The sequence below is a fragment of the Pavona decussata genome, unplaced genomic scaffold (genome assembly GCF_977016875.1).
Source record: "Pavona decussata unplaced genomic scaffold, jaPavDecu1.1 SCAFFOLD_64, whole genome shotgun sequence".
NCBI classification, from domain to species: domain Eukaryota; kingdom Metazoa; phylum Cnidaria; class Anthozoa; order Scleractinia; family Agariciidae; genus Pavona; species Pavona decussata.
The window spans coordinates 4216735-4232751 of NW_028145484.1; the positions used below are offsets into that span (position 1 = coordinate 4216735).

Genomic DNA, 16017 nt, shown 5'->3' on the forward strand with positions numbered 1-16017 from the left:
GTTTGTGCACAGCCAGACTTTATCTCGCAAAGTCAAGGCAAAATGTATTGCCTACCTACCAGGCCAATAAATAACCAATCTATTTGCTCCCCTTTATTTTATTTTCTCAAAAAAACAAAACACAAGAAATCATTTGCTTGTTTCTTTATTGCAATCATTCTTTAGTTTTAACACAATGGACACCAACTACAGTGAATATTTTATTAATCACCTAAATATTCACCTCACTTGTAAAGCAGCGTACAAGAAAAATACAAAAAGAACTCTACAACCAGTTGAATGAGTTGAAGGTGCAGAAGCAATCCCCATGTATACACAGTCATCCAATTCCACTACTCATTTTTGCTATCAATTGCATTGAAATACAGACAAAATTAATTATTCTGCTTCAGGTTGATTTCAAGATAACCCTTGGAAAAATTAAATTACTTGCATTTCCTATGAAAGAGTTATAGAGGTAACTCAACGTAATGACTGTAATCTCATTGGTTCCCAAGGTTAGGACTGAGGAAGCAAGGAAATTTGTACATTTCCACTGCCAAGCAAATTGAAATTGTTAAATACTGCTTTGAGCAGATGAGAGCGTGCATGTACTAAACTGTTATTTTCTAAATAACTATAAAATATACATTTAGAAGTTGTTACATAGACCAAAGTATAAATGTCATTTAAATTTACTTTGACTGGGCTTGAAGCCATTTCTACCAAAACTTACAAAACATTCAACTTTTCAAATGAAATTACACCTAGATCATTGTTTTACTTGGTACTTACTACTTAACATACTACTTTACATTACAATACTACAAATTACAGCAAATCAGCAAAATTGTGGCAATTGACATCACTAAGAAAAAAATTCTCAAGCCTTATCTACTGGATACAAAATTGGCGATTACACAGGATATTAAAGAAATCATTAGTCTATTTATTTTTGCTTGATTGACATAAAATGACTGAGCCGTGCCGAATGGGTGTTATCAGCAATTAAATCTAGAAAACAACTGGATTGTTTTCATCACACTGTTGCTTGACTGCAGATACAATCCTGAAAAAAATAACCACAATGAACATTAATTTGTTTTCAGTGAGTCTCATTCAGAGTATTCAAGTTAAGGTTACCCTATACCTTCAGAGGTGTCTCGTGTTTAAGCAATGTAGCATGTCCAGTTTAAACTGTAGATACCTAAACCCCTAAATCAAATTAAAGCTTATAGAGCTGGCTATCAAACTTTACCAAGAATTTTGAAATAAAATGAATTGTCGAATATTTCACGACCTCTAAATGCGAGCGTCCGAATCACCTTTTTAAGGCTACAAGTCAAAGCAATTTTTTTTTTGCTAATTTAATTTGCTCCTCAGTTTCCAGACCCAAAACGCTTAAAAAATCTGTCTGCGTTTTGCCATACTCAATAGCAATGAAAAGTTATAGAGCATTTTCGAAATAGGATGAAAAAAATGTGGAGTGATCGTACAAAAATTGCTCACAGAGAAAAAAAGATTTCGAAAGAAAAAATTCCCCAGACACTTTTTTGTTGTTTATATGTTAAACTAGCTACTGTCCAAATTTGAAGGCAAACGAACAAATTCCTCTTGAGTTTTAGCTCCTTGAAGTGGCTCCTCCAAGTGAAAAAATTGATTTGAGAAAACAGTGCTAAAAATTCGGCAATTCATTTTATTTCAAAATTCTTGGTTTAGTTTGATAGTCAGCTCTATAAGCCTTAATTTGATATAAGGGTTCAGGTATCTACAGTTTAAACTGGACGCGCTACATCGCTTGGACGCGAGACACCTCTGAAGGTAAAGGGTAACCTTAAACTATAGAAAGGTGTTAATTTGTAAGAAATCTGTTGAAATCAAACTACGATTAAACAAAAGATGTAGCACTAAAGTAAAGTAACTTGGATTTCAAAGCAAAATTATCACTTTATTCAAACCATTGACTTTAATCTTTTCAACATGGACCTTAAAATAATAGTATTTTCTAAAAAAAATAATATTGATGCTTACATTTCAGCTGGTATCTTCTCCTCACACAAGTTTGAAAGTGCATACACATGGCGCAGAGCATGTTCATTCTGTAAATAAGACAAGTAACAGTTAGTACTAAAGACTCACATGTACAGATGTAATGAATGAAATTAGCATCACATCTCCATGTACACAAATTCCATGGAGTTAAATAGTGCCATCCCTGCATAATTTTTCTAGTTTTACAGAACAAGGCAAATTTTCTTGCAACTTGTTTCTGAATTTTGTTGCAACCTAAAACCCACTGAATCGTGCTGAAATGGCCAAAATACGGCACACAAACACTGGCAAGATATCAAGGAGACAAGGTAAGCCATTTTTGTTCAATTCATGCCCTTTATTTTCGACTCCAAAACATGTTCGCAAATTCCCATACAAACCCTTATAATTTATGCCATTGCGTAACACTCGTCGTGACACTCAAATTACAAAGGTCAAACAAAGGTCTCTATTTTAACGCTCATACAGCTTGGGCTACCTGTGGTGTAACATCCTACAATGAACACATAGATCTTGAAATGTTTTTGTTGTTTAAAGAAAAGTGCTGAATACAGTAGAGCTTGATTCTACTTTGTGCAACATTTACTGTAACAAAACTATTATGACAGAAAACATGTTCTTTACAGGGCATGTTGCACTGTAATTTTCTGTGCAACTTGTGCAACATTGCAATAAAATTTCAAGACAGATTGCACATATAATGCCTAGTGTAACAGCAATCAAAATAGACAAACTCTGAAATAGTCATTATCATTGTCTCTTATCATCTTTGAGCAAAAAGAACTCAAGTTTACCTGTCCCAGATCATAGCAGTTCTTTGAGAAAGTCCTCACAGCTTTCGTGTAGCAGTCAAAATCTTGAGGATCTGCACGACTGTTCAAAACTCGGACTTTCTGATCATCAGAGGAAACACACTGTTCCACGATCTGCTCCATGGTGGCACGGATTTCTTCCTTGAGCTGAAGCAGTTCTTCTATTTCAGTGATGATCTTACTTTTCTCTGCCATCGTTGTAGCATACTTTAACTGGTTCTGAAGGCTGTTGAGGTGGACATCTGGAGCAGGAATGGCATCAGTCTGAAGTTGAGAGCAGGCAAAGTATGTCTTCAGTCTCTTAAATATTACAGCAACTAATCGATACATGTATAGTGTAGTTCCAGAAAATTCCTGACTCCCCCACCGCAGGGATTAGAATTTCCAGGAGGGTGGGGCTTCAAAAGTTCAGAAAATTCAAGGAACATATGAACAGGGTTCGTACTCTTTTGAGCTTTTGAAATTCGATGACTTTCCATGACCTTTTCCATGACTTCTCCAAGTTTTCAGTGACATAAATTTGACCATTTTCTCGGAAATCATCTTTCATTTTGGGTACGTTTTCACTATTTTCTTCGCAAACAAACCCAATTTATTTTGCACTTTTTTATAAACATCATTTTCCATGACTTTCCATGACCCACACCTAAATTTCATGACTTTCCAGGCCTGGAAAATGAAATTCTAAAATTCCATGACTTTCCAGGTTTTCCATGACCCGTACGAAGCCTGTATGAAGCTAGATTGGAATTGCCAGGGGGAAAGGGGGGTGCTATGCTCCACCCCCTTATGCCATTACTGTACGATTCTGAATATGACCCTCGATCCTCACCCCAAAGACAAGCCTTCCAAATTTAAGACACTAGGGTACGGATCTGGTGGGCACAGCCCCCTCCCCCTTATTTTTTACACCAAAACTGCAAAAAGAGAAGAGGGTTGAGTGTTCAAGAGCACTTACCAGAAGATTTGAATTCACGTCTTTGTTTGGGTAACTGATTAAAACTGTAATAGCTTATTAAGGAGTGTGGCCAATGTGTGAGCCAGCGAGCCAGCGAGCCAAACATGCGAGCCATGCGAGCCAAATGTGCGAGGCATGCGAGCCAAACGTGCGAGCCATGCGAGGCTTGCGAGGCACGAACAACCCCCAATATAAATGCTAACCATTAAGCTAACCGGGGAGCTACTTAAGCTAACCTGAGTGCTATTTAGGCTAACCGGAGTGTTTTTAGGCTAACCTGAGTGCCTCGCACGTCTGGCTCGCACATTGTCAAGACCCCTTATTAAGTGTTTCAAGCTGTTTTAACAAGTATTGCTAAGTTCCCTCCAATAAATTGGTGCTGTTGAATGCAAAAACAAGCGCTTAAAAAGTCCTTTGGATGAATTTAAGGCTCATTATACAGTCAACTGCCTTTATTCTGGACACTCTCAGGACCGCGAGTTAGTGTCCTTAAAAGCAAGAGTCTGTAATAGCGGGAATTTATTTCAGTCAAAGGCCTGTAATTTATTTTTGCCAGGATTTAGCTGCTGTTTGTATTATCAGGGTGCCTGTAATAGTGTGGTGTCTGCAAGGCAAGAGTTGACTGTATTCAGAATTTTACAGTTATGTTAACATGTTGCCATAATTTTCCTGACAAAGCCAACTCTTACAATGGGTTCGCCTCTGTAATCTTCTGGTGACATTCCAGTGCCTTCACCACTCCCATCACCCTGGTAGTCATCTAATTCTTCACTGTCAAAAGCCTATTAATAGTATTGGAAAAGAATCAACAGCTTATTATAAATTATTTCATTTGTATATCACAATAAGAGGTTTAGTTTCTAAAGAAACTGTGGTGTTGTGTCGTTGGGGAGTGGAAACAGATGTTTGGTTCATCAACAGTTAATAACTAAACAGGGCTGTCAACCTCACCCGTCTTCAAATATGGAGAATATGACTTCCCCGGCCAGCGATAACAAAGCCCCTTGCAGACACGTGGCATCAAGGCCAAATTCACAGCTTCAGTGGGGGGGTGGGGGGGGGGGGAAGTACATAAAACAGTACCAGAAACAACGCTAAACATTGTAAACATTGCAGATTTTCTTGTGAGCAAGTCGACTCAACGACAAATAGCAAACTTCCTCAATTATTTGGGAGATTACTGACATAAATCTGGAGACCGGGAGATACGGTTCAAAATCTGGAGACTCCCGGATTATCCGGGAGAGTTGACAGCGCTGACTAAAGGTAATTTGGCCACCGTATAGAAATGTAAGTGCTGTCGTCTACCAAGTGTTAGCCCTCAGAGTGAATCCATAGCATGTTTAGGTAGGTCTCTTAGATGAAAGTCTCTTTCCCTGGGGGGGGGGGGGGGGGGGTTGTTGTTTTAGGTGTGTTAATCAATTGATTATCATTCAATAATGCAATGACTATGGAAGTTATACTAAATTTGGACAAACACTTCAACATGCCATAAGATTATAAAAAATGCACAGCGATCAGTGCTTCAGTGCAGTCAAAGATCAGAATATCAACAAACCAAGTCTCCAAACTGCTTGACATGGCTGGTGTTCGTCTCCTGTTTAACAATCTGAAATTGCTTCAGAAGTGATTCTTTGGTGAGATCAACCTGCAACACACGAAAAATACTATTAATAATTATTTACATGCGAATGTACAATTTTGTACCAGTCAAAAGTAAAGCCGACAATCTCTTTCAAGTCTTGATCCTCAATCCTTAAAAGAATCAAGTATCAAACAATGCCTCGATCATCAAAAATTGAGTTTAAAGGACCCTAGTCAGCCTCCGCCACTTTCGATGCCATCAAAATTATTGATTTTGCATGGTGAAGTGAAATCTTATTGCTTAACTGTAAGTTCTGTTCCTGAAAGTATGTTTCGTTATCTTTAGTAGTTTCACAGTGATTTCGTTCATTTCGACACGCTGTGAATTAAATATAATAGCCAAACTCTCACATATAAACAAAAACAAAGGTGTGGCTGACTAGGGCCCTTAAACATCAAGTCCTGTGAGTTTGTCAAACAGTGAGCATGTTGCTTTCAGACTGATAACTCAATTAATGTGTTAGGTTAAAATTCATGCAAACTAGTATTTCTTGGTGCTTTGTGAAGCAATGCAGAGATCCAGAGATTATTTCTATTATTTTGTGCCTTAAATTACCTACTGGGCTTAGGAGTTCCAGTGCTTTTTTCTCTGATTGCTATAAGTAGTTGCATAGATCTAACAAAATGTCTTAAAAAGAGTCCTTTAGTTAATATCTTGTGTTCAGTAAATAGCAAATTGGTGGGTTGCAAAGTTGCCAAGGGCAAGGCAAAATTGCCTTTAAATTATTAAGGCACTGTAAAATTAAATGGTGCGACATGCCTTATCAGAGTTTTCCATCCACTTCACAGAGTACACATCTCCAAGGTATGTTTTACGTCTCTTGTCAAAGTAGCATGCATAAGAAGATTCATGACGATTAGCAGCTGTGGTTGAATAGACTGGAAAAAGGAAAAATATTCTGTGAATCAGTAACAGACCCTTCTGGCTTCATAATAATATTGTGAGAACCAAGCACGACACCAACGGAGGATAAAAACAAACTTTTGAATTGCAGATCTTTATATTTTAATTCAAAAGTGGAATGTATCTGTTTGGAAGGACAGAAAACTTTTGCAATGTTGAAAAACAGTTTTTCAACATTTTTTTCCCCAAGGGATTAGTTATTAATCCCTTATGGTTTCGTAGGGGCAAATACGTCATTAATCCTTCCACTCCCAGGAATGATCAATGTGTAATTTCTCCTCACATTATCATTTCATTGTGAACCAGACAGGTGATGGGAATAAAGAAAATCATCAACTAGCTGATATTGTTTGATGTAAATATAGAAATTTCTGCGAACTAACTTTGAAAAGATATGTATGGCAGTCAGTCTGGAGAATTAACATTCAGATCAGGGGGGTGAAAGGGTTTAATGTGCAAAAAAGGCCGGCTGGCATTTTCAGAAAGCTAACAGCAGCTCATAAATTTTGGGGAAAAGATTCTGTTTCCTAAAATTTTTAGCAGTTTAAATTTTCAGGTAGAGCATCTAGTAAACAGATCATTCCTCACAAGTTGTGTTAACTTAAACCCAAATTTGTTTTTTAAAAGGCTCTAAAATGATGCGGGAAATGCAGGAAACAGCATTTCAAAAACTCATTAATAATTCATAAGCCCATTGGCCTATCAAATGTCCGATAAAACATCATGTGCAGTGGTTTTAAAACCAGATGAAACCTCCTCCTTATTAGTATGCGGTGTTTAATGTTTTTCTCGTATGCTAATTTCCAACGTTCACAAAAGCATCATTGTTATGAACTCTCTTGACACACGCTTTTCCAGGAATGTTTTTGACGCCATTCAAAAAACTCGCAGCACATATTTTATCGGGTCTAAAACCACTCGGCAGCGCCTCATGGTTTTGAATCCTGATAAAACACCGCTGCTTGGTTGTAAACATTAACTCTTTAGCTGTGATGTTCCAGTTGGATGCTGCAGAGACATTACTTCACAAACTTGTCCTCCTTATTCTGGCAAAACAAATTTCTAGGTGTGGATCTGTGATGGATTAGCATCCCATCCAAGAAGAAGTACTAAATAATATCTAATATTCTGTAGTCACAAATACTGGAAAGATAATAAAATAATTCCAGTTTTTGGTATAATTCATACAGGACTTCAGGTGAATAGATCCTACACTGACTATTTCAGAACAATATTTTAATTTTATCAGGATTAGTCCTTTATAATGCCATTTAACACATATACTGTACATGAGACATACCATTGATATTTTTCTTTAGTTTATTGTAAAACATGGAGCCTGAATAGCAAGCTTCAATATAGAACACCATCTGAGAGGAAAAAAAACACTTAATAAATATTAAATGTATTATAATATTATTATTTTCAGGGGTTTTATTACGTGTGGGGTACTAGCAGCCTCTCAAAAGATTGAAAATCACTCTAAACAAAAAAAATGGTTAGCAAATCTATTCACCAGTAAGGACCCTGACCCACTTGAAAAATCAATCAAAACCCTGTACAACCTTCACTGCTAATTAGTTCAAATGAAGGGGTGCCTGGAAAAAGGCAGGGCTGTCAACTCTCCCTGATAATCCGGGAGTCTCCAGATTTTGAATCGTATCTCCTGGTCTCCAAATATTTTATGTCTGTAATCTCCAGATTTTGAGCCGTATCTCCAGGTCTCCAGGTTTATGTCTGTAATCTCCAGATTTTGAGTCCGATTTCTCCATATTTATGTCTGTAATCTCCCGGATAATTGATGAAGTTTGCTATTTGTCGTAGACTTGACTTTCTGAGAAGAAAATCTTAAATGCGTACTGTTTAATGTACGTTCCCTCCTCCCCCCCCCCCCCCCCCATCCTTACTGAACCCGTGAAATTGGGCTTGATGCGATGCCTCTGTAAGGTGCTTTGTTATTGCTGGCCGGGAAAGTCATATTCTCCAAATTTTGAAGACATGACTTTTGTGAGGTTGACAGCCCTGAAAAGGCGCCAAGTGACTTCTCATAAATTGCTAGGTTCTCCTTCCAAATTGCCTTGTATTCACTTGTGAAACAAAAAGAGAATTTGACCTCACATCAAAAGACACTCAGGGCCTTATTCCATGCACCCCTTCAAATACAATGCATCAAGCAATACAGTTTAATACACTGTCATACCCTGTAGTATTTCTTGTTTTCATACATGTAGTTGATGGCATCAATCAGTTCGCTGGCCATAAGCTGGAAGAAAAACAATGAACGTGTGAATTACCATTAAGTCTTTACGAATTAAATTAAAAAAGGCTACAGGCATATGATATTGGAATGTCACACAGGACTCTCAAATAATTATTGCACAAAGAGAAAAAAAAAAATTGTTGATGAGGAATTAAACCTAGCTTAAGCTCGGTAAATTTGTTTACTGCACAATGCATCCAAGAGAGTCAGATTTCTTATGTTAGGATACTGAAAGGTTTAAGACAGCCATTAGTAACTAAGCCATTAGTAACTAGACTTAAATTAAAATATAAAAAATATCTCTCCTTACATTTTTACCAGCACCCTTTTCATTTCTCTTAGCACCTTAATATTAGTTTATGTAAATGTCAGTGAATAATTTAGGTTATCGTATGCAGATATGCAAGTCTACACAAACACACTGAGTTAAAATTTTTTCCCCTGTCATATGTCTTACCCCGACACTGTATTAATGATACTGATTAGGAGAAGCCATTGCTTGAGATAGCAATTACTTGTTATAGCTGCAACACATTTATAATGGTTTAGAATCAGTACACTAGCAAGGTGTTCTATCACCATGACAGAGGTATTAAGAAAGGGTTGGGTTGACACTTACCTCACCACTTGGAAAAGCCAAAATTCCAGGCCCACCGTGGTCAGTAAAATACACAAAAACATGGTCATTAGGTCCACTAAGGATGAATTCAAACACCACCATCAGGAATGTTGAAAGAAAGTTAAATTTTATTCATTTTAATATAATAAATTGAAGGGCTGACAGTGTAACTGACCCAAATGACATTTCAGATCATTTTGTTGTTTAAGCTCAGATTCACTGGAGTTTTTGCATGTGGCCTTGAATTGCTTCAGGAAACATTGTTCCAATGTTATATCCACTGCTTTGTGCTTCGTTTGCAATAAAAAACTATGATTATGGACAAGATTTCTGTTTTTATCACAAAACTCTTAAGAGGGCTCTTAGAGAAAATTCTTGTTCCATGGGGGAGCATGGATGTTTACCGGAACTACACAAATATGTTTGACCTTCTGTGATAGCCTGAGTATGGATTTTTTTCTACAACTGTAAAATATATAAATATACACTGACTGTAATTTATAAATTACTAACTACAATTAAATTTACAGACCTGTCAATCACTTTACCACTGCCAATTTGACTCATGGCTTCCTTTTCTCCTTTCAGGATTTTTAAGAAGTTTTGTGCAATCACATCCTTAAAGTATAGAGCAAACAATCACAAATCTATCAGATGACATGACCGCAAGAAATATGACTAGACAAATGTTCACAGTGAACAACAGTGATTCACTCAGTGTTTTGCAATGTATACAATCTATACAATAATTGTGACAATAGAGATGAATTTATAGCAAATTTGAAGTAATAAATTATCAAACACAAGAAGGTGTGTTTCATCAGATATCCAAACACTGAGAAGTAGGTTGAAAAAACGAGGCACAGCCGAGTTTTTTTAAACGACTTCAAGGTGTTTGGATATCTGATGAAACACACTTTCTAGTATTTAATATGGCTTCCCAAATGATCAATAATCCTTGGAGAAATTAAAGGCTAAAGTTGGCAAAATTTTATGGTAATTATGAACACATATCCAAACCACGGTCACGGTAGTGATTTTCTTTGTTTCCTCTTGATGAATTATTAATGAGTTTGAGAAAGCAATGTCAAAGGCTGTTACTCAAGAGAAATTTCAAGAAGCCCACAAGGCCAAAATCCAAGAAGTTAAGAGCCCAACAGGTAAAGTGTTAGGTGCTGCTGCAAAAAATTTTGGCACCCAGAGCATTTTCTTGGGTGCCTCAGATTAGCGGGCTCCTGATAGGAAGCAGCCTTCTGATGTCTCTTTACACATTTGTGATAAACTTGTCCCTAATTAATATTATTTGTACAGCAACCCTGCAAAACACTGACCAGAATTAATCACTTAGTAAATAAAATCTAGTTTCAAGAACAGTACATTTAATGCACAGAAGGGAAAAAAAAAGGAAATCAAAAGAAAAGTTTATTAGTATATTTGGTCTCAAAAGCATATTAACCTCTCTGTGACTCAGCAGAAACAAAGGATTCAGAGCTCGGGTTTCAAGCATTGCATTCTGGGTCATGGATAGAGAGTCAGTCAGAACTTTTGTTCTTAATTTGTTAAATATAATTTGTGGATAAGATCCAATAAGCTTGGACCATGGTCTTACCCTTCCAGTATAGTCTTTTGGGACTCCATGATACACATCTTTGCCATTGGGCTAAACAATTTAAAAGGATCAGTATCAAAAAATGTTATAATAATAATAATAATAATAATAATAATAATAATAATAATAATAATAATAATAATAATAATAATAATAATAATAACAATAATAAATAAATAAATTTTATATTTTTTATATATGTATATATATTTTACTGATTTATTCACATGCTATTTTAAGTTTCGCTTGGCTCACAGGTTACGCTACGCGCCCTGTGGTGCTTTCTTATACTGTGCATACAGATAGTTTTACTGCGCATAATAATAATAATAATAATTTAAAATTTGTGTAGTGCAAATTCCATGTAAACATGATCAAATGTGCTCTAAAGGAACAAAAATTAAAACAAATAATTAACTAATGTTAAACTAGAGAGGCAGAGCTTAATAATGAATAAATATTTACAAAGATTTAAATTCTAAACTAATGAGGTAACAAATTTAAAGCATGTCTAAAGAGGTAAGTCTTAATAATAAAAGCCTTAATTAACCTTTTGAACACCTAGTATGTCAACACACATATTCACCTGTCTATGTTCTCTATATTTCTTATACTGCTCATAAGGCTTATGGGTGGTACTAAGGAGTATTTGTTTAAACATCAAGGTAGACCTTAGTCAATGATTTAATCCTCAATTGAAGGGATGAGAGCATATATAACTCTCTTATGTCAAATTTTAGGCTGATTTTTGTTTTGTTCAAAAGCGTCTGAATTTCTGAATTTGTGCCTTCAATTAGTTAATTAACCTATCACTCTCTGAGATATATTTATTAATTTAATTTAATCAAATTCCAAATTACATGTACTTTACATCGCACAAGACAATCCGATGAATCTGAGGTCAGCTTGAAACAGAATACACAATTCTTTGGCAGAAATAAGTGCAGTTTTACTGCTTCATACTTGAGACAGCTCAGCTTGTATGTAATATTTAACATTAATACAGCTGTCTTGCCTACACTTGCACCATAGATGTAAACCAGGACTATGAAGATAATCAAGATTGTCACAAGTACCTTGTTGATTATGATTCCAGGAGTTGGATTTCTGATGAAAAACAATTTAAGCATATTAAAAATAGACTGCACATTTAATTTTTCAACTTTTCTGGCTGACCACAAACCTAAACAAGATGCCCCTCTAATGGCATTTACACGGAATGCTTAATGTAGCCCCATTTATCCCCCATTGTATGCTTCGCAGATTTTTAAAAAACTATCCTCCCTTCGCAATTGAAATAATTAAATGGTTTTATTCAGAGAGACTGCGTGATATTTTATCGTTGTGTTACTGGGAGTCATACCGGAAATCACTCTGCGATAACGCCATAACTCCCGCTTGAACTGGTCTCACTGGTTTCCTTGGCGTTCAATTATTCGATCTGTTTGTAAAAGCGTAGTTACTTCACTGTGAACTTTCCCAATTTCCACCGTTTAAACGGTCGAACTTACTACTTAGAAGTTATCATTTCGATTTACCGCTTGAAAAATGTTTGCTTTCTTTCTCAAAACGACATATCAGAGTCTTAAATTCATAGATGTGCCCGCCATTGAACGAAAACAACCTTCTAAATAATGGTTTGCTTTGACTTCACACAGGTAGAGATGAGTGGGTCCCCTCCCTCGTGATGTACACGCCGATTTAATGGATTTTGATTGGGCCATTTTTGTTGAAGACAATCAGAACAATAGATCCCTCTTGGGAGAGGATAGAATGTAATGTAGGTTTAATGAATAAATCAAATGATGATTTGACGTCACACAGGAAGGGATGAGTGGGTCCCCTCTCTCGTGATATGTGCCTAAATAATAGATTTTGATTGGGCCGCTTCTGTTGAAGACAATCAGAACAATACATCCCTACTAGGGGAGGACATATTTTAATGCATAAATTAATGTGGCAATTTGTGGCCACGATGAAGGAAAAAAAACAAAGAAGAAAAAGATACCCGACCCAAACCTAGACACGGCCTGCCCTGCAGGCATTCCGTGTAATAATTATATATAACTAGAAATACGTGACTCGCAAAACCTCGCGAAGCTGGGGCTGGGTGGAAAGCCCTCTTTAATCGTCTTGTAGCATCAAATGAGGAGATTAAAAGGGGCATAGGATTTTTTTTGATGAGCATGGTCTTTTCGTAATTCCACAGGCTAGTTTGCGGTTAAAAATCTATTTCTGACGCGGCGTAATGTACAACAGGCGTGCAGCGCTGTCATGTTCGATAAATTTATTTCCCACGGAAAATTATTTCACCGCGGCCACAAAACGTGTAATTTCTTCAATGCAATCTTTCACAAAAAAGATTTCTAAAAAAAGGGAAAAGATTCTGGAGAGATAGTTCTGTATCTAGTGAATATTGATGAACATTGCAGTTGAAATTTGATCATGCGCGCATATTTTTTCCGATGTATGCAAATTTTGCTCCAGACGACGCCAGACAGCCTGACATCATCCATGCTTTGTTTTTCACTGTTGCTAGGCAACAGTGCAGACACCTTCAAAGATATAAACATATATAAATTTATATATATATAAATATATTTTTTGCTCGAATTCGCGCGGCTTAACTCCGCTCGGGCCGGCTCGGCCCGACATATTTATTACCCTCGCTTTGCGAGGAATAACGTATAAATTAAGTTTTGTCACTTACTTCAATAACCACCTCTGTAAGTTTCGCAGGCAGGTAAGTGGGTAATTTTATTTCCATTCGTATTTACAGAGTTATGAGTGGTATAAATAAATTATTTAAATTAAATAATTAATTGATTAAATTAAATTATTTTAAATTATTTGTGATGATATTGGATAGGCCTTGATTTGCATGATCCTAATGTGCAGCCCCAGAGAAAAATCCATACCCAGCCCATGGAAGGTCATCAGAAATTCCTAGGGGGAGGGGGATCTCAAAAGTCAAAATTTTAGAAGCAAAGTATGAGCTAAACTGGAATTTCCTGGGGACAGTGGGTGCAAAACAAAAACCTTCCATTGCGGGGGGGGGGGGGGGGGGGAATGAATATTTTCTGGAACTCTGGAGCATTCATTAAAATAGGAGTTGACTGGCCGGGATTTAAACTTACTGCTTATTGTGAGCAATGTCATCATACATCATCACAACAATGTTTTCATCAGGAATGCCGTTCTTATGAAGGATCTGATAGGCATGACAAGCATCGGCCTTGAACAAAGAAACAAATAATTAACATTATAGATTTATCTTCAAAAGTTCCAATAACGCAGCGTGATCTATCCTCCACCATCTACATGGGCAGGTCTTTTATAGGAAAGGGAGAGCAAGAAAGAACCATTTTATCTTTTGTTCCACCCCCACCCCCCTCCATCATCAACCCACTTTTCTTTCCCCACTCAAATGTCCACAAAATTATCCAAATCGACCCACACCTCCCCTCCAAAACAAACTGTCCCTTCTCTCACTTTGCTGCAAAATCAACCCATTTTCTGCATGGTTTCTGTAAATATTGCTACAGATTTGGTGAAAGATACACAAAAAAGTGGCCAGTCACTATAACAGGGGTGATTGCAAGAACAAAGATTTTGTTGATTTTGAAAACATTTAGGATCAAAATCTTAGTTGATTTTGAGATTCAATTAAGATCATTTCTTTTTGAAAACAAGATGCCTGCTACACTGGCATTACGCGTGATGCTGGGGCTGATTCATTTATTCCAACTGTATGCTTCGCCGATTGATAAATCTATCCTTGTTAATGGAATAGTTTGAGTCACGACGATCGCATTACGTTGTTTCCCTTGTATAACGCGACCCACACTTTCACTGGAAATTTTTGAAATTCCATTACGATAACATAAGCTTCTCAATGACCTCTTTTCAGTCTCACGTCGTGGTCTAAGACTGTCAAGCAAAGCACGATTCCTTTGCCAGGAACTCACCAATTTCCACCGTTTTAAATGTCGGGTGCTTCTTAGAAGTTATTCTTTCGATTCACCGCTTCAAAATGGTGAAATTTTCGTTTGAAAACGGCACACTTGAGTCCAGAACATGTTAACAATATGGCGCCAAATTTAATCCAAATTTGATAAATAAATCAAATGATGCGTTGACGTCACACAGGTAGGGGTGAGTGGATCCCCTCCCTCGCCATATAAGCGACAAAAAAGGATTTTGATTGGCCTTCTTTTGTTGAAGACAATCAGGACAATACATCCCGAGTAGGAGAGGGGATAGGTTAATGAATAAATTAATGTACAGATTTGTAGCTACGAGGAAGAAAAAAAAAAAAAAAAAAGAAATCGACCCGTTTTTAGACACGGTATGCCCCTTCAGGGCATCCCGCGTAATAAAAGGGAAATGCCAGTAAAGGTCCCCCGGGGATTAGGGCTGACAGCTGTAAGTACAACAGAAGTCTCGTGACTGCCGTGACTGGCTAATCATGTGATTTTTGGAAGTTCGAACAAGCAACATAGCATGGAATAATGTGCTAAAAACGGGCCTATGCTCTAGTATTCCTATGTCACTTTTGAAAATCCTAGAAATGTTTATTTCTTTAAGCCTGTTATCTTGCGTACATATCTTTCGCTTTTGCTAAAATGTCTCACTCAAAAATGTTTTAACTGAAAATCACGTTGCAAAACAACAACTACGTCCCCCACTCAACAGATCATTTACGCGCCAAAAACTTGACCGCGCAAATTTGTAGGTCATAGCCGTCAGCGAATATTGTAAGCTAAACTAGGTCTCCCAACTCTCCAATTTGGATGAAAATGAAATATCGTCCATGCATCACCACGTACCTGATGCCTATAGTTGTACCACATATTTGATCCGGCAACAATCAGTCCCCAATGTTTGCCTTCGGCCTTTCTGTCAACATCTCCGCTTACTGAGAGAAGCGCGAAACAAAGGATAAACAGCTGTGAGAACATCTCTTCCTTTCCGAATCAACCCTTCTTACAAAATGCACCGCTCGCGAAAATGAAGCAAATATTTTTGAGACCGAAAAAAGGAAGCTTTTGTTTCGGTGAATCTCGTGATCCACAAAACTTACGTTTTGTAAGAAACACAAAATGTCTCTTCAATTATCGTTTTTCACGACAGCGGGACATCGGAACAGCGGTCTTTTCTAAACTCGTTCCCAATCTCCC

General features: G+C 37.0%; 1 protein-coding gene across 1 annotated transcript; it reads right to left on the reverse strand.

The window, feature by feature from the left end:
• Positions 1 to 129: 129 nt before the first annotated feature.
• Positions 130 to 15908, reverse strand: LOC146478574 (legumain-like). The gene is made up of 14 exons (XM_085112164.1): positions 15667 to 15908; positions 13975 to 14072; positions 11914 to 11944; positions 10838 to 10888; positions 9761 to 9846; positions 9229 to 9304; positions 8550 to 8612; positions 7650 to 7719; positions 6206 to 6324; positions 5360 to 5449; positions 4491 to 4583; positions 2826 to 3107; positions 2011 to 2078; positions 130 to 1048 (listed from the first exon to the last, which is right to left on the reverse strand). The coding sequence occupies exons 1-14, from the start codon at positions 15796 to 15798 to the stop codon at positions 994 to 996; spliced, it is 1314 nt and encodes a 437-aa protein (XP_084968290.1). The 5' UTR covers positions 15799 to 15908; the 3' UTR covers positions 130 to 993.
• Positions 15909 to 16017: the final 109 nt, after the last annotated feature.

Excerpts from the sequence above, each read along its gene's own strand:
- LOC146478574 (XM_085112164.1), bottom strand. The coding sequence starts at position 15,798 with ATGTTCTCACAGCTGTTTATCCTTTGTTTCGCGCTTCTCTCAGTAAGC. Across the intron at positions 6,325-7,649 it reads ACTAAAGAAAAATATCAATG|TCTATTCAACCACAGCTGCT; the intron begins GTATGTCTCATG and ends TCCTTTTTCCAG. Across the intron at positions 3,108-4,490 it reads ATTACAGAGGCGAACCCATT|ACTGATGCCATTCCTGCTCC; the intron begins GTAAGAGTTGGC and ends TCTCAACTTCAG.